Raw genomic sequence first — 19,378 nt, 5'->3', positions numbered from 1 at the left:
GCGTTGGGGCGGTCGCCATTCACGCACGAGCTGTCTACTTTCTTTGCCTTATCATAGGTGAGCCTACAGTTTTTATTATGCTGGTACTAGTCTATATTATGTTAATACTTTGAAATATTACGTTCCACCTCTCTATAGTGGGTTCACCTAGTGGCCTAATATTCTGGTTTGCTTGTGTGGCGCCCCAGGACCTGGTCGCCACAACAGCATTGCCCTTCCAAAGGGTTAATGCTGAGCCTGGAGGTAATTGGGAGGTCCATTGGCCAGTAAGTTTAACATCCAACGCAGTTCTCCCTCCGGCCAGCAGGGGGAGCTCTGAACCTGGAATTCCAGGGAGCCTTCCTCAAGTCTGACCTGAGGGAGGAAGTAGTGGTCAGTCTGTAGAGAGAAGTGGAAGGAAGCAGACGCAGAGTGAGCTGTCCTGTGGATCTGGGGCCTAGAGCTAGAGTAGCTTGGCCCAGGGAAGCAGGAGTAGCTGAGAGGCAGCGGAGAGACTCGGACATCGGAGTCTGTGGCCACCAGGGCCTAAAATACTCCCTGGTAGCCGAATCCGAAGGGCAGGAGAGCTGCAAGCACCTGGCCCATAAACATCCCAAAGGTACAGCTGCAGCATCAGGGCCCGGTGTGGACTCCAGCAGAGAAGCACCAGAGAGGGCCTGCGCAGCCTGCTACAGAGGGAAAGGGACGTACCATCAGTCCCAGCAGCAAAGAGGGCCATTGCTGGATTCAGAGAAGCAGGGTCCTATCATAACAAAGAAAAGCACAGGAGTAGGCCTCATACTCAGCTGGCCAGAAAGATCACCCCAAGTATTTCCAGGCCGACCGGATCCCCATCACCACCTGTAACGGTCTCCCAGGACTGGACTGTTCCCAAAGTAAAAGAGGAAAAGGTAAAGAGACTGTTGTTTGTGCCTGGTTCTTTCATTGCCTGTCGGCCCTGCACCGTGTTAGCCACACAACCCCATAGACTTTCACGAGCACTAACAGTGTCCCCGGGGCTCCGCTCCACCTGTGGGGAGCAGTACCACCATTGCTGCCATAACATCACCCCGGAGGCCTCACACAGCAGCGGCGGCTTAATAGCCACAGACCACAGGTGGCATCACGAACACAAACTTTATTCATCAAGCCACATATTCTACTGACACCCACCAGGGCCACGGAGCCGGGCCCAGCCACCACTGACTACCACCGGACTAGTCCGGCCCGGCACCGGGTGTCCCATAGCCCTGGGGTGGGCGAGTCACTTGCATGTTGCATACTCGCACATACAAGTGTATGTTCAGCTCGCCATGTGATAATGATATCTGATGGAATGTGCGCCACCTACATGTTTGTGTAATACTTCCCGACCTGTGCAATCACTAATAAAGATTTCTCACTGCTTTGCTTTATGGGTGTTTGATCACAATTTTTTCCTTTTTATATTCTGCTTCACTATATCACAGTACATGTTGGCTTTTTGGTTCCCTCAATGAACTGTAGCTCCCTCAGCCAGCAGCACTCATGCAGACCCAAACTAGGACACTCCCACAACCAGGCTTGACTGTAGGCAAACCACACTTATCTTTGTACTCCTCACCTGGTTGTTTCCACACACGCTTCACACCATCTGAACCAAATAAGTTTATCTTGGTATCATCAGATCAAAGTACATGGTTCCAGTAATTCATGTCCTTTGTCTTTAGTAAACTGTTTTCGGGTATTTTGGTGCATCATCTTTAGAAGAGGCTTACTTCTGGGATGACAGCCATGTAGACTAATTTGATGCAATGTGCGGCGTATGGTCTGAGCACTGACAGGATGAACTCCCACCTCCTTAACCTCTGCAGCAATATTGGCTGCACCCACCTTTGAATATGATGCTGAAACCGTGAATTCAACTTCTTTGATCAACCACGGTGAGGCCTGTTCTGAGTGGAACCTGTCTTGTTAAACATAGTCTTTTTTTGTCACGCTGGTGGGTGTGGACCTACTGCACCACGGGGCCGGGCTTACCTTGCAGGAACTTGACTAAGCCGCTACCTGGTTCTTCACTAGAGCCACTGCTGGTGTGGTTAGGCTTGTTACTGCAGGTAGGCATCAGGTGCCACTCCAGGGCAGTCCTTGATACTGCAGCAGCTGAACCCAGGAGTCAGGAATGCAGGAATGAACTTTAGACAAGTGAAAAGTCTGTAGGACTGCATGAACAGACTGGATGGCTGGTACAGGCAAGACAGCTGATACAGACTGAACAGCTAATTGAGACTGGGACACTGGACTGGTACTGGTTCAGCATCTTGGGTTTAGGTTCACAGGACAGGTATTGGTTTTGGGTACACAGAATGAGTACTGAACAACAGGTACCGGCCAACTACCAAACACAAAAGCAAGCTAAAATTACACATTGCTCAGGCACCTCCCTAAGGGGAAGGAGATTTTGGTATGTTGCCACTTTGAGAGGCAGGGAGAATGTGCGCTCCCTAAGCACGCTCCCACAAGGCCTGTTTGCCTTGCGCAGGTCCAGGGGTCAAGAAAACGCAGCAGGCCAGGAGGACAGAGCAGAGCGGCCGGGAAGGAGAGCATGTCGGCGTCCTTGCCGGGGTGAGGGTGAGGAAACGTGCAGGGACGCCGTTTGTGTTACACTTGGCCACCGTACTACTGCTCAGTTTTAGGGTGTTGGCAAACTTCTTGTAGCCTCAGATCCTCAGAGAATTCTTTGCCATGAGGAGCCATGTTGAACTTCCAGTGACCAGTATGAATGTGTAATAACACCAAGTTTAGCACACCTGCTCCCCATTTGCACCTGAGATCTTGTAATACTGAGTCACATGACACCGGGGAGGGAAAATGGCTAATTGGGCACAATTTGGCTGTTTTGACTTAGGGATGTACTCACTTTTGTTTCAATGGTTTAGACATTAATGGCTGTGTGCTGAGTTATTGAAAGCGCACACCAAATTTACACTGTTATACAAGCCATACACTGACTACTTTACATTGTATCAAAGTGTCATATCTTCAGTGTTGTCCCATGAAAAGATATGCTAAAATATTTACAAAAATGTTAGGAGTGTATTCACTTTTGTGATATACTGTATATATGATTTGTCTACATAGTTTACCTGCTTAAGTTTACCGCTGGTGAATGTCGGTGACAACACTGTACGTATCCTCTTCCATTGATCATCCTCGGCAATTGACACTGCAGATTCTAGGGGGCCATTAAGTCCAAAATTCTAAAAAGAAGCAAATATATATAAGTAACATAAGTAATAAAAATTACCAGAAATATACATAAAAGTACCAAGATTTAGCTGGAGGACTTACTCTTCTGTTGGTAAATACAGTATAGCATTCCTTAACCAGAATGGATTTAATGATAGCTGGGTCCATAACTGCCAGTACCGGCTGTCTCCCATCAAAGAACCTGATAGAGAAAACTGATGTGTTCAGATATATTGTGAAACCATCACTATATGCACAAGCTCATTGCTTCCATTTAAAAAGGAAAAGTTGAACAATATCAGCCATATACCTCAGTGATGAGATTACAGGACATGATCCTTTCTAATGTCTAATTAACGCAAACATATCTAACCACTTTTACTGTAGACAAAGGGATTTTACCAAGGTTGAAAGCATAAAATATTTAATAGCGTACTGATAGTGTGACGCCCTGGACTAGCCAGGTAGTCACAGATAGGCCCCGCATAACACCTTCCAAAGGTAACAGCAGCCAACCACAATAAAACCTAGTCACCTCCCTCAGGGATTAATGGTCACACCAGGGGGCGGAGCCAGGTGGTTGGCCACGCCCACCGAGGAGTCCAGAGGGCCTGAGGCAGGAGAAACACACAGAGGTTGGGAGTTGTAGTTGTCAGCAGAAAAGTGAAGTAGAGTGCAGCAGGCCTGTGGTGACAGGTCTGCAGCAGAAACTGACAGGTGTGAGGGTCGTAGCTCGCACACCTTGGCTGGGAGGCAGGCAGTGGCCTGGCCTGCAGGAGCTAGGAAGACGGCTAGGTGGAACCGTAAGGGACCGGGACAGGGAAAAGGCCCGCCGGTACCGAACCGGGAAACCGACTGGAAACCGGAGAACCAGGGGGTACTCAGACCCAGAACGAGGCCCAGAAGCCACTGGACCACATCAAAATCACTGATTGAGGTCTGGACTTTAGGTCCTTTCCCATCCCAAGTCCCGATTGAATGCAACAGCCCACCGAGGGGGATAGAAAGCCACCGCACAGGCAGAGAGATCCCACGGGCCAGCGCCTGCGGGCAAAAGGACTCCACCAACACATACACAGCCGGGGAGCGGACTCTCGTTGCTGAGGCACAGGCAGTCTACACAAACATAACAAGGTGCAGGAGAAAGGCCAAGACCACCAACCCGGGTTAGGGACAAGACGCAGCCAGCTGTGGGCACCGACCACCATCAACTTTGTTTACCAGAGACTTGCGTGTGTCAATAATCGTGAGTACAACAGTGCCATCCAGCCGCGCACCACCCTGCACCGCCCAACCACCACTCTCCCCAAACGGGTCCCGGGGCCACCATCCCTGCCCATGGAGGGGTTAACATCTTGCTGCACATCAATCTCCCCCGGGTTCCCCCGTACCGGAAGCGGTGGTGTCTACACCTTCACCACGTCCCGTGGGTGGCGTCACAAACTCAAAACACGGCTCCGGCCGTACACCTACCTAACCACCCCCATCGAGATCGCCAGCAACCCCTTGCAGAGCGACGTGACCCCCGGGTCCAGAGGCGCTCGAGCCACTCACCAAACGAGCCCGGATCCGAGCGGCTCGGCTGCGGCCGAGCGCAGGGCGGTACAATAGCTGCATAGGACACCCGAATCTGGAGAATGGGGCTCTGCACACCTTTGTCTGAATGGAGGGGTGGTCAAGCGTGTGCACTTCCACTCCACTCATGGTCTACGCAGGAAATAGCTGCTGTACTCTGCTTTCTCCAGTCCATAGACAATGTATGGAGTGCCCACCTACAGTCATATGAAAAAGTTTGGGCACCCCTATTAATGTTAACCTTTTTTATTTATAACAATTTGGGTTTTTGCAACAGCTATTTCAGTTACATATATCTAATAACTGATGGACTAAGTAATATTTCTGGATTGAAATGAGGTTTATTGTACTAACAGAAAATGTGCAATCCGCATTTAAACAAAATTTGACCGGTGCAAACGTATGGGCACCCTTATCAATTTCTTGATTTGAACACTACTAACTACTACTACTAACTACTGACTTACTAAAGCACTAAATTGGTTTTGTAACCTCATTGAGCTTTGAACTTCATAGGCAGGTGTATCCAATCATGAGAAAAGGTATTTAAGGTAGCCACTTGCAAGTTGTTCTCCTATTTGAATCTCCTATGAAGAGTGGCATCATGGGCTCCTCAAAACAACTCTCAAATGATCTGAAAACAAAGATTATTCAACATAGTTGTTCAGGGGAAGGATATAAAAAGTTGTCTCAGAGATATAAACTGTCAGTTTCCACTGTGAAGAACATAGTAAGGAAATGGAAGAACACAGGTACAGTTCTTGTTAAGCCCAGAAGTGGCAGGTAAAGAAAAATATCAGAAAGGAAGAGAAGAAGAATGGTGAGAACAGTCAAGGGCAATCCACAGACCACCTCCGAAGACCTGCAGCATCATCTTGCTGCAGATGGTGTCAATGTGCATCGGTCAACAATACAGCGCACGTTGCACAAGGAGAAGCCGTATGGGAGAGTGATGCAAAAGAAGCCGTTTCTGCAAGCACGCCACAAACAGAGTCGGCTGAGGTATGCAAAAGCACATTTGGACAAGCCAGTTACATTTTGGAAGAAAGTCCTGTGGACTGATGAAACAAAGATTGAGTTGTTTGGTCATACAAAAAGGCGTTATGCATGGAGGCAAAAAAACACGGCATTCCAAGAAAAGCACTTGCTACCCACAATAAAATTTGGTGCAGGTTCCACCATGCTTTGGGGCTGTGTGGCCAATGCCGGCACCGGGAATCTTGTTAAAGTTGAGGGTCGCATGGATTCAACTCAGTATCAGCAGATTCTTGACAATAATGTGCAAGAATCAGTGACGAAGTTGAAGTTACGCAGGGGATGAATATTTCAGCAAGACAATGATCCAAAACACCGCTCCAAATCTACTCAGGCATTCATGCAGAGGAACAATTACAATATTCTGGAATGGCCATTCCAGTCCCCAGACCTGAATATCATTGAAAATTTGTGGGATGATTTGAAGCGTGCTGTCCATGCTCGACGACCATCAAACTTAACTGAACTGGAATTGTTTTGTAAACAGGAATGGTCAAATATACCAGGATCCAGGAACTCATTAAAGCTACAGGAAGTGACTAGAGGCTGTTATTTTTGCAAAAGGAGGATCTACAAAATATTAATGTCCCTTTTATGTTGAGGTGCCCATACTTTTGCACCGGTCAAATTTTGTTTAAATGCGGATTGCACATTTTCTGTTAGTACAATAAACCTAATTTCAATCCAGAAATATTACTCAGTCCATCAGTTATTAGATATATGAAACTGAAATAGCTGTTGCAAAAACCCAAATTGTTATAAAGAAAAAAGGTTAACATTAATAGGGGTGCCCAAACGTTTTCATATGACTGTATATGCATGATCACTACTCCATATGGGTCTGTGCAGAGTCCCACTAGCTGAGTAGATGGAGGTCCCAGTGGTCCTATCTAGTGATCAGTAAGTTATACTCTGTCTTTTGGATAAGGGATAACTTTCAATCTTGGTAGAGCTCCTTTATTTACAGAAATAGAAATAGAGCTAAGTACATATTAAATAGTATTTTAAAGACTAAAATATTTTATCTCTTAAAGGGTATCTGACAGTGGAGTTGTATGGTATGGTCCCCGGACAGTTTTTAAATGTCCATTTTCTCTGAAATGCTCCAGTGTGTTTCAGAGTAAAACATACCAAACTGAAATATTATAACCAGTGTCTCATACATGCTGCCTGTGGTTCGAGCAGAACAAATCAACTGCCTCTAGTTCACCTTAAGTCTACAATGACTATAATGTACAGATCTTTAGATCATATAAATGTATTCACAGAATATCATAACGATAGGGGAAAAAGGTGTTAAATGATAGAATTTAAATAAGTAAATATAATGCTGGACACAAGAACCATTAAATTGTGGAATTGTACCAATCGCTGGACAGCTCACCACACTTGCTTGAAGATCCAATGCACAGAAGCCGTCACGGTGCCATCGGGGGGAAGACTGAATAGAAGGTAGAAAATCCAGCAAAGGTTCTTCTAAAAAAATATCCTTTAATCCATAACAAGAATACACAATGACTAAAAATTAGTTGTAATCCAAAACATGTTTGTCTGCTTGAGCTACAATATGTTTTTCATCTTGTATTGTTGATGGATGTCAATTTCAAGTTTTTATTCTTGTTATGAATTTATGGATATTTTTAGAAGAACCTTTACTGGATTTTCTACCTTCTCTCCAAACACGGGACCATAATTCAGCCAGAGAGTAGAGGACATGATGCTACACGGCTCACTGGACAAAAAAATCCAACATTATCAGTCAGGAGAATAGTCAATAACTCAGTTACGCTAAAGGAGAATCAATATTCTACCACAAAGTTCCCCAGCTGGTGCCAGTAAGGCTGCTTTCACACTACGTCTTTTTAACATGCGTCCTGAACGTTTTTTTAACGCAGAAACGGATCCAGTGCAAATGTGTTTTCATTTCAATGCATTTGCAATGGACTCGCGTTAACATGCGTTCACCTGCGTTTGTGTGCGTTATAGTGAGGATCCAGCGACTTGCAGTTTTTTAACATCTTTCAAAAACGCTACTTGTAGCGTTTTTGAGCTGCGTCCAACTTCTGCAAATTGCTGGATCCTGACTAAACAGCACGCAAACGCATGTGAACGCTGGCGTGCTGATAGGCAGGATCCTGCTTGCTCTACTGAGCATGCACAGAAACCAGCCCCGTGATCAGTCTATCTCTCTCCTCCCTCTGTCTCTCTCCCCCTCTCTCTCCTCCCTCTCTCTGTCTCTCCCCCTCCCTCTCCCCCACCTGAGAGCTGCGGCACTCGTAACCAAGGTAAATATCGGGTAACCACTTATCTTAGTTACCCGATGTTTACATTGGTAACGTGTGCAGGGAGCCCGGCTCCTGGCAGCTGCAGACGCTTGTAACCAAAGTAAATATCGGGTATCCAAGCAAGTATACCCGATGTTTACCTTGGTTACGAGCCTCGCAGCTGTCAGATGCCGGCTCCCAGTCTGGCACGTTTAGTTCCCATCACTCCCGATCACATTACTCCAATCCCCGCCCCTAAACATCCAGTGACAGGATCCTGCAAAGAACACATGTGTGATGCAAAATGTCGTTACTATATGTCGGAAGACAGAGTAGCGGGATGAGAATGAACTCGGGTGAACTTCACTGTCATGCCGCGGCTCTGTTTGTGTGCCGTGTACTGATTAGCGGTCACCTGTGGAGGATTCACCGGTGACCTCTAATCCCCCGAGTGACTGAAGTGTCCCCCCCTCTCTCATACTCACCAATCCCCGATCACCGGCGCTGCACGGCATTCACACTGCTCCGGCGGCTTTTTCTATTTTGAAAAAGCCGTCCGCTCATTAAACAATCTCATATTCCCTGCTTTCCCCGCCCACCGGCGCATATGATTGGTTGCAGTGATACACGCCCCCACGCTGAGTGACAAGTGTCTCACTGCACCCAATCACAGCAGCCGGTGGGCGTGTCACTATGGAGTATAGAAATAAATAATTAAAAAAAAACGGCGTGCGGTTCCCCCCAAATTTAATACCAGCCAGATAAAGCCATACGGCTGAAGGCTGGTATTCTCAGGATGGGGAGCTTCACGTTATGGGGAGCCCCCCAGCCTAACAATATCAGTCAGCAGCCGCCCAGAATGGCCGCATACATTAGATGCGACTGTTCTGGGACAGTACCCGGCTCTTCCCGATTTGCCCTGCTGCGTTGGCAAATCGGGGTAATAAGGAGTTATTGGCAGCCCATAGCTGCCAATAAGTCCTAGATTAATCATGTCAGGCGTCTCCCGGAGAAACCTTCCATGATTAATCTGTAAATTACAGTAAATAAACACACACAACTGAAAAATCCTGTATTAGAAATAAAAAACACAAACACATTCCCTGGTTCACCACTTTAATCAGCCCCAAAAAGCCCTCCATGTCCGGCGGAATCCAGGATGGTCCAGCGTCGCTTCCAGCTCTGCTGCATGAAGGTGACCGGAACAGCAGAAGAAACCTCCGCTCCTGTCACCTCCACGCAGCAAATGAAGAGAGCGTGAAACAGTTTTGCTTTATGGAATCCACATTTAGGGCAATGGTGCAAGAAATGCACTGGTGAGCTGCTATGTGGTATATTAAAGGCGTAAATTGCGTTGTGTACTAGCTTAAATTGCATCTCCCTTGGGAGATTGGGCTAGTGGTTCAAGGGCCAAGTCAAACAGAAGAGGGGACAGGGGGCACCCCTGCCTAGTTCCCTTCTGTAGCTGAAAAGATTTTGACAGAAAGCCCATTGTGGAAATTCTAGCTTCAGGAGTAGCGTAAAGTGCCTCCATATAGTTCCGAAAAGTACCCATTATACCAAATACTATCCCTAACCAATGCCAATTTACATTGTCAAAGGCCTTTTCCGCGTCTAAGGCCAACAACGCAGGGTTCCCCTTTATCAGGCCCGGTCTTTTTGTTCCATCTAGTACCGCCAACACTGTGCGAATGTTGAATACTGCTGACCTATTTTTAACAAACCCCACTTGATGTGGTCCTACTATCGATGGGAGGACCAATGCTAGCCAGTCCGCCAGGATTTTAGAGATTATTTTAATGTCTTAATTTATCAGCGCTATGGGCCTGTATGATGAAGGGTCCGAGGGGTCTTTTCCTTGTTTGTGTATTACCTTTATATACGCCATATGGCCTGACTGTAGTAGAATTTTATTTTGGAGAGTGTTGTTAAAATTTTTTACTAAAGTGGGCATAACATCTTCCTGTAGTATTTTATAAAAATTTCCCACTTCATTCCATCAGGGCCTGGGGCCTTGTTATTTTTAAGGTTTTTCACAACTGTTCTCACTTCCTCCTCTTTTATTGGGGCATTTAACATTTCCCTGTCCGATTCCGTAATTGTGGGTAATGACAGATTGTTTAGGAAGTTGCCTCCTTCTGTGTCATTTGCTGGCCCTTGTTCATACAGTTTTTTGTAGAATTGTCCAAATATGTCATTGACTTTCTTTGGGTCATTGTGGCTAGCCCCAGATGGGTCCCTCAAATGAGTTATAGATGTTAAAGGAGTTATTCCCTTTTCCATTCGTGCCAGAAGCGAACCTGCCTTGTTCCCGAATCTAAAATAATGTGATGCAATTCTCTAGCCCCTCATCCTCTCTGCCCTGTCCACCCACAAGTCAAATTCTGCTTTCTCTTTTATCCACTTGTTCCTATTACCAATAGATGGATTATTAATGTAGTTTGTGTATGCTTCTCTGGTCCTTCTGCTGGCTTCAGTGTATGCTTTAGTTGTTTTGTTTCGCAATGCTTTCACATATCCCATTATTCTTCCCCTTAGTACTGCCTTAGCTGCGTCCCAGTATAAATGGGAGTTCTCCTCATGCGCCTTATTATCCCATGTATATTCCTGCCACCACATTTTCACCAGTTTTTGGAAGTTCTCGTCCTGGGCTAAGTGTAAAGGGAATCTCCACAGTATGTCTGTTCCCTTGGGGTAGGTCTCTTCTAAGTCTAGGAGTAATGGGGAGTGATCTGATATCACCAGATCTTGTATGTCGATCCTCCTCATTTTGTTGAGTAGACCCTGTGTTAGTAGAAAATAATCTATTCTGGACCATGTGCTATGGACGTGGGAGAAATGAGTATACTCTCGGTCTGCCGGGTGTGAGTTTCGCCAAGCATCTATTACACTAGTATGTTCTGTGAATAGATTCAGCACCCTGTCATGTGTCCTGGCTATCATGCGTTTGTGTCCTGTGCCCGACCTATCTTCTTTGACGTTCATTACCGTATTAAGATCCCCTCCTATTATTATGTTCCTCTCAGGGTCCTCCAAAACCTGCCTCTCCAACTCCTGGAAGAAAATCTTATTACTCTCATTTGGTGCATATACATTATAGATTTTGAGTCGTCCACATGGGGTATCAAGCAAAGCTTTTTGTATTCTCCCATCTCCATCATTTTCCTGTGTTATTACCTTACAATTTGCCTGCTTATGGAGTAGTATTAACACACCTGCTTTATTATTTTGGGCTGAGGATCCCATCACTTCTCCCACCCACATTTTGCACATTCTCGTGAAATCCTGATTTTTCAAATGGGTCTTCTGAAGTAGGGCAATGTCTACTTTAAGCTTCTTTAAGTGCCTCAATATCATTCGTCTTTTGTGTGGCGACTGCAGGCCTTTAACGTTCCAAGACACAATTCGCATCCTTATATATTACTTGAAATCTTCTTATCCTATCTAAAACCTTCTTAAAACCTGTCCACCGCGTCTCTCTCTGGTGGTGCAAAAAAAAAAAAGTCAATTAAACCAACAAAATAACACCGCTATCCTATATCCTTTGTAGGAAAACACAGTTGCGGACTTCACTTTTTTCCCGCATGTATGTAGGGACTCCTACTGATCCCTCTTTCGCTCCTCAAAATATTTTCGCTTTCTTGAGCTTCCACACTTCACTTAAAGGCATGCTAAACATATCTTCAGAAATATATACAAGTATCCCCAAGCCTTGAGGACTGAAAATAGGCTGAACCTCGACCCAGTATAGAGAGGCTCATTCCCAGGAGAGATGAAGGAAAAGAAAAGAAAGAAAAAGGAAACAAAAGGAAGAAAGGAGGGAAGAATGGAGGAGGGGTCCAGAGGATGGTTATGGGAAGGAGAAGGGTCGTAAATGGGGGGTGGTGTGAATGGGATGGGGGAGTTGATTGGGACGGATGGGGTGGGAGGTAGTTTGTGGGTGGGAGAAAGTGTGTAGTCGGGGGGGCAGGAGAGGGTTTGTTTGTGGGTGACAAAGGGGGTGTGGGTGGCAAAGGGGGTGGAAAGTAGTTTGTGGGTGGGGGAGTGTAGTTGGAGGGATTGGGAGGGGAGTGTGGTTATGTGGGTATAGGGGGGCAGTTATGTGTTGGAGGGGGGTGTGTTTGGGTGATGGGATAATAAAGGGGTTGGGCGAGACAGGGAAAGAAGAAGGAAAGAGGAAGAAAAAAAAAAAAAGGGGGGAAAAGCGGGTGTATGGAGAGGGACTGGGGGTGTCTGGGTTATGGTAGAGTTAACACTTTCAGGCCCACATCATGAACTCCAGACCCCCATACAAATCCCCCTCCCCAATCGCTCCTTTAGAAACAGCATCAATACTCCACATTAATCATCAGCAATTTTGCTCTTGTATGGGCTATTTTATGTCCTCACCCCCTCTGGGGAGTAGCATCCCCACTCTTCGCCAGGGGTGATGATTTTGCAAAAGTCTTGTCCACATAACGTCTTGCCTGATCAAGGGCCGTGAATGTCTCTGTACCTCCTCCTGGGGCAAAGATTTTAAGGACGGCTGGGAATTGCAAAGCAAATTTTATCTTCTTTCTGAAAAGCTCTGTGCAGACATCGCTGAAGGCTCTTCTTTTCTTTGTGACCTCCGCCGAATAGTCACTGAATATCAGAATCTTATGTCCCCGTAACTATAGAATCTTAATGCTTTGTGCACACTGGAAAATGGAATTTTCTCAAGAAAATTCCGCAGGCATTCAAAGATTACCGCACCCGCGATAAAAAAAACGCGTCAAACCGCACCCGAAAACCGCATGCAGTTTGCTGCGGTTTTACTGCGGTATTGTTCGCGGTATTGCCGCGATTTTGCCGCGTGCGGTTTGGTACATGTGCTTTATTGCATTCAATGCAATAAAGCACATTGAAAAAAAAAAAAAAAAGGCATTTCATTCTGAGATAGAGAAATAGATAGATAGAGAAATAGACAGATAGAAGAATAGATAGAAGAATAGATAGATAGAGGGATAGATAGATAGATACAGTCCCTGTGATCACACGCTGCATTTCTCCCGAGCGGTAATGTGAGTTCACATTACCGGCTGTGGGAAATGCCCTGTGGTTACCTCTGCTGTCTCGCTGCGAGGCTGCATTCAGCGCTGTGTCAGTCGCGGCTGCATGGAAGCATCGCAGGACATGGATTACGCCGGAGCGGTGTGTTTCGGGAGGGATTAATAAACGGGTGAATGAGGCTTATTTGTGTTTTATTTAAAATAAAGGATTTTTCGGTGTGTGTTTATTCACTTTACTTACGGGTTGATCATGTCAGCTGTCTCATAGACGCTGCCATGATCAAGCCTGGACTTAGTGGCGGCGATCCGCCGCCATTAACTCCTTATTACCTGGATCGCCACCGTATCACGGCATCTAGAAGAGCCGGGGACACTCCGGTACTGTCGCATAATGCATGCGACAGTCCCGGGGCAGCTGCGGCTGATATTCTCGGCTGCGGGAGGTGGGAGGGAGGCGGGGGACATTAACCCTGCTCCTCGCCCTCCCCAGCCTGAGAATACCGGGCCGCCGCTGTGTGTTTACTGCGGCTGGACGGTAAATATACAGCAGAGCCCACGTGTTTTGTTTTCTATATTTCCGTTTGCTTTCTATGTGTATTCTATATGTCTGTGTCTGTGTCTGTGTTCTATGTTTGTGATGTCTGTGTGTGTCTGTGATCTGTGTGTGTGTGTTTACTCTCTGCTCCGCTTCCACTTCCTGTCATAATGACATCACTTCCCTGCAAACCGCAGGCAAGCGATGTACATTACTGCAGGTAAACCGCGAAATACCGGAGGGAATAACGCAGGAAAACGCAATGAACCGCACAGAATTTGCTGCCTGCATTATTCCCTGCGGGATTTCACGATTACATGGCAGTCAATGGAGTGAAATCCCGCAGCGATGTGCGGAAAAGAAGTGACATGCAATTGTTTTTGCTACGGGAATCCCGCAGCAAAACATGCAGCTGTCAAATTCCGCATAGTGCGCACAGCATTTTTTTTTTCCATAGGTTTTGCTGGTGATTCACTGCAGAGATGTTATGAACATTTTCTGCAGCGAAACATGCAGCAGAACCGCAGGAAATCCGCGGGAAAAACCGGTAAGTGCGCACAGGGCCTAAAGCTCTCAAGGGTATTGACCTAGGCTTCTATTCAATAAAGAGTGTTAAAACCTATTTTTCAATTAAGCCTCTGTTCCTTTTAATATCATATGTTAACATGTTGGCGTATAGGTTGTACTTCAACCTTAAAATTGATCAAACTATATCGAAAATAGCAGTGCCTGCAGCACAGGAATGTCTGTTGAAATGATGGAAACCAACACACATAATATATCAGTGGGACCATCAGGTGCTGTTGTTGTATGGTGGATCCACTGGCAATGCATCGAGCCATCCATCATGAATTGAAGCTACAATTCAGATGTGTATAAAGCATATTAACATAGTTTTTTTGTGTCCAGTTCCATTGTGTCATATGAGGATATTGAACATCAGTCATAATTTCTTTTGCAAATGCTTATGCAAAATAGCGTTATTTGAAAGTGCTGCTATACAGCCTTGTATACCGATGATAATTTCGGCAAGGTCAACAGAGGTGAACAAATATCTGTGGTTAACATTCAACGCAATAGAAAATTATAGGAAAGCGGACTGAAATTCACCACTAACATCACGGTAATAGGAAGGATTTATTGAAAATATATATTTCCTTAAAGAGGTAATCCACTATTTTTACATTGATGGCCTATCCCTAGGATAGATCATCAATTTTTGATCGGCAGGGGTCCAACACCCCTCACCCCCGCCGATCAGCTGTGCTCTGTCCCGTTGGCGGCAGCAGACTGCTGGAAATGCTCAGTTTCAGAGCTGCTCCGTCTCTGATAGTAGTCGCGGCTGGGAACTGCACATCCGCCTCCCATTCTAATCAATAGAAGGCAGATGTGCAGTACCCGGGCCCGGCCAGTAGCAGAAGACAGAGCAGCGCCGGAACTGAGCATTTTCAGTTGCCTGCTGCCGCCGCCGGGCCTGAAAACAGCCAATTGGCAGGGGTGCGGGGTGTCGGACCCCAACTGAGCAAACATTGATGATAGGCCATCAATGTAAAAGTAGTAGACAACCCCTTTAACACTCATTATAGAGGGAATTCATCAAGTCTAGTGTTTAATACTCCAGTCCTGATCAAAAGAGTAGTGAAGTAAGATGGCTTGTAATGAATTTGTGGCATATTTTCAGCCTGCCCATGTACAAGAGTCAGAAATGTACTCCAGTCATGGGCTACAGTAGTGTCTGGCACAAATTTTTGTAAATCTGTTGGCCCGTGCTAGATCGCTCCCCTCCTCTATGCCCTGCTCATTATAAGTCATAAGTAAATTTAAACCACTTGCTGGGCCATAAAATGATAAACTCTCCCCTATATTTTTACTTACCCCCATATTTTTCCATATTTTTTGAAACATTCCATATCAAATTCAAAAACTCCCTAAAAAAACAAAAAAAAGTATTTAATTTACTAACAAGTTGTAAAAAAATAATCATGTGTAACTCAAGGAAAGAACATTGTTAAATGTTTATAGGGCAGCTGGTTTATAAGGTCGGCGATAACAGACAGATATAGCAAGACCTCCCAAAACAGAAATATCACCGCAAAATAGGTAGTATATTATTATTCACCTTGAAATTGTGACATATATGCCTCTTTTATACAATATCGTATACTAGTTCTCAAATTGCTGCTACCTGTTCCTTTTTATATTCCCTGCACTGAGCTGTAGGATTCCCTTTATACAATTGTGTACTTGGCTCTCACATGTTCTGTAAATTAGAGGCGGACATATTAATAGCACACCTTGTACAGCCCATCCACACAGGGGCCCTAGAGGTAAGGGGGCTCATTTTCTCCTCAGCACATAGCTACTCTCATAGACAGAATTATTGCACTGAAAAGGGCTGATATACTGTTTTTGCACACGGGCCTTTTCCTGTCTGTGTCCTCCACTTCTGTAAATATAGATTTGTCTATGGAGGTGATGTGAGCATAGACTTAAGTTTAGACAGACACATTACGCATCTGTGCAGATCCAGCATCAACATCAGTGAAACCAAGGTTCACTAGACTCGGGGTCCCATGGTGTTCACTCCATGCTTGTCAGGCTTTGGGAATAAGACGAGGTCCACTATTACTTTGCTGTTAAAAGGACAACATTCACCTGTGAATGGCTCATCTACATGTAGTAGATCCTTTTGATTGTAAATTCAAGAATTTTAGGACTTCTCAGAATGAAACAGCAATGTCCTGAAGAACTACTTTAAAGGCAATTTGTAAACAGGTTTTTGTATTTAATCTAAAGGTAGCATGCTCTAAGGGATAAGACAGAATTCAGTGATGCCTCTCTTATTAAGATCTGTGGTGTTGTTTACGTGCAATGATTGTTTTAGCACTAGGACCTTATCATTGCTGGACTCGTCTGTGTAGTCCAACACTTCCTCTCCTGTGATTAGCACCTCCATAGACTTTGTACATAGAGAGCCTGGTGAGGTGTGTGTGGGGGGGGGGGCGGGGCAGCTCTCTGAGCTCCTCTGCATTCCTTAATGTAAATACTCTGATTGTGTCAGAACTGTTACATCCAGTAATCTAAGGGGTACTTTGCACGCTGCGACATTGCAGGCCGATGCTGCGATGCCGAGCGCGATAGTACCCGACCCCGTCGCAGCAGCGATTTCCTTGTGATAGCTGCCGTAGCGAACATTATCGCTACGGCAGCTTCACATGGACTCACCTGTCCTGCGACCGTCGCTCTGGCCGGCGACCCGCCTCCTTGTTAAGGGGGCGGGTCGTGCGGCGTCATAGCGACGTCACACGCCAGGCGGACAATCGGAGCGGAGGGGCGGAGATGAGTGGGATGTAAACATCCCTCCCATTTCCTTCCTTCCGCATATCCTACGGAAGCCGCAGTGATGCCGGTAGGAGATGTTCCTCGCTCCTGCGGCTTCACACACAGCGATGTGTGCTGCCGCAGGAGCGAGGAACAACATCGGACTGTCGCGTCAGCGTAATCATGGATTAAGCCAACGCTGCACCGATGATACGATTACGACGCTTTTGCGCTCGTTAATCATATTATCGAGCCTTTACACACTACAATGTCGCATGCGATGCCGGAAGTGCGTCATTTTCAATTTGACCCCACCGACATCGCACCTGCGATGTCGTAGTGTGCAAAGCCTGCCTAAGTGCTACATCGAATTCAGGGTCTCTTTCCCAACATCATGCTGCTCTGAGATGAGCCTGCAAAAACCTGCTGACAGTTTACCTTTAACCCCTGCACGACCTTTGATGCACTTGTACGTCAAACGTTGTGTCCCTTGCATTGATGCGGTTTCGCACACAGAGCCCACATCTTTCAACGGGACGAAATTGGGCTGTCATGAGAGAAAAGGGGTCAGCTGGTGATCCCTGTGTCTCTCATTACGATCCTTCTGTGAATGCTGGCCGTGATTTTTGCTATACACATCAGTGCTGATGCATGGCTCTGTATAGCACAAGCGATCAGGTGATCACATCTTCAAGTGCCCATAGTAAATACTATAAAAAGTGAAAACAAAGTTTTAAATATAGGGAAAAAAAGAAACAAGTTCAAATCACCGTCCTTTTCCCCTATTAAAAATAAAACAATAAAAAAATTAAAAATACATATATTTTGCATCGCTATGTTCATAAAAGTCCGATCTATCAAAATAGAAACTAAATTAATCCGATGGTGTAATGAGAAAAAAAATCAAAACTCCAGGATTACTTTTCTTCAGTCACTGCAACATTGCTATGTAATGCAATAAGAGGCAGTGAAAACATTGCATCTACTAAGAAATGGTATCAGTAAAAATCTCAGCCCCTGGCGCAAAAAATAAGCCCTCAACCAGCCCCAGATCCAGAAAAATGAAAACGTTATGGGTCATGGAAAATGGCGTCAAAAGTATTTTTTTTTTCTTACAAATTTTCCCCAAATTTTTCACCACTATTTCAAAAAACAACAAAAAAAAAAACTATACATGTTGGGTATCTTCGTATTCATATTGCCTAGTCAGTTTTATCATATAGTGAACATGCTAAATAAAATTCCCCAAAACAATTAGGGAATTGCACTTTTTTTGCAATTTCAAAACACGTGGATTTTTTTACCACTTTCCAGTGCATCACTTGATAAAACTAATGATGTCATTCAAAAGTACAATTCCTACGGCTTCTCCTACGGCTATGGGGATGGAAAAATATAATAATTAAGGCTCTTGGAAGAAAGAAGGAAAAATCAAAAGTACAAAATTGGAGAATAGCAAATAGAAAATGCAAATGTTTAAAAGGAATGAGAAAATAGATGCAAAAGTATCTGTACTGAGTATACAGACAGCTGGCTAAATAGCTACAAATTATTTATTTCACCATGTTAAACATTGCACTATAATTACTAATGCCATTGCAATAACTCCACGTTACCACTCCCAATCTCATGTCAGTCACCACTGTCTCTGTTCTTGGCGGCAGCACTGATGGCGGCGGTGACCAATCTCATGCTGTGCACACCGGCCAGCCAGCAGAAAGCATCAATAAGTCTGCACTCCTCTAATGCCAAAACCTTGTATAGAGGTGGCCAACGAAACACTAGGGAGGGTTCAATGGACTAATTGGCATGCCTTTGCAGCCTCAATACTTTATGTAAATCTCTTAGGTTTCAGCTATTGCCAGTAGAGCTGAGCGGACCCGTGGAAGTTTGGGTTGTTCACTTGGACTTTAGACAAAGTTTTATTCTGGACTTGAACTTCACCTGAACTTCATTGGAAGTCACTAAGTAGGCAACTCAGGTCTCCGCAGACACATAGCCAGCTATAACTAGAGCACTTTTGGAGGAAGTTAGGTGGGTTTTTTCATTTTTTTTGTACACACTACATCCAATAACGCTGATGTTACCCCCAATGCAAACCATTCAACTGCTGCGTCTCCCACTGGGCTGAGCATCGAGCGTACCCGAGCACAGTGCTGCTTGTGCAAGTGGTCAACATACATACAGCACCCTAACTCCGAACTCAAACACTGTTTTTTTTTATAAAGTCTGTTCTTGGGACGAACACCGACCTTTAAAGTTCGAGTAGGCTCATCTCTAATTGCTAGTCATCATGTCTCTATACTAGATGTGTGCTGTTTTTTGTTTCTGTTCGTTCTGCTGTTTCACCACCTCAATCTCGTCTTGGATTTGACCCTAGAACCTTATGAACCTTAGAATGTTTTTTGTGG

At 45.3% G+C, this 19,378-nt stretch overlaps 1 protein-coding gene across 1 annotated transcript in view; it reads right to left on the bottom strand.

The window, feature by feature from the left end:
- Window positions 1-19,378, bottom strand: part of LOC142309113 (cytochrome P450 3A29-like) — an 89,447-nt gene that overhangs the window by 49,517 nt on the left and 20,552 nt on the right. The window contains exons 3-5 of the mRNA XM_075347158.1: window positions 15,522-15,574; window positions 3,310-3,409; window positions 3,105-3,218 (exon numbers count right to left, since the gene is read on the bottom strand). Of these exons, the coding sequence (XP_075203273.1) occupies window positions 3,105-3,218; window positions 3,310-3,409; window positions 15,522-15,574 (267 nt within the window). The remainder of the gene's footprint in view (window positions 1-3,104; window positions 3,219-3,309; window positions 3,410-15,521; window positions 15,575-19,378) is intronic.

Source organism: Anomaloglossus baeobatrachus, chromosome 1 (assembly GCF_048569485.1).
Source record: "Anomaloglossus baeobatrachus isolate aAnoBae1 chromosome 1, aAnoBae1.hap1, whole genome shotgun sequence".
Classification (NCBI taxonomy): domain Eukaryota; kingdom Metazoa; phylum Chordata; class Amphibia; order Anura; family Aromobatidae; genus Anomaloglossus; species Anomaloglossus baeobatrachus.
Note: the sequence above shows the minus strand (reverse complement) of the source record. Positions and strands in the feature narration are given on the sequence as shown.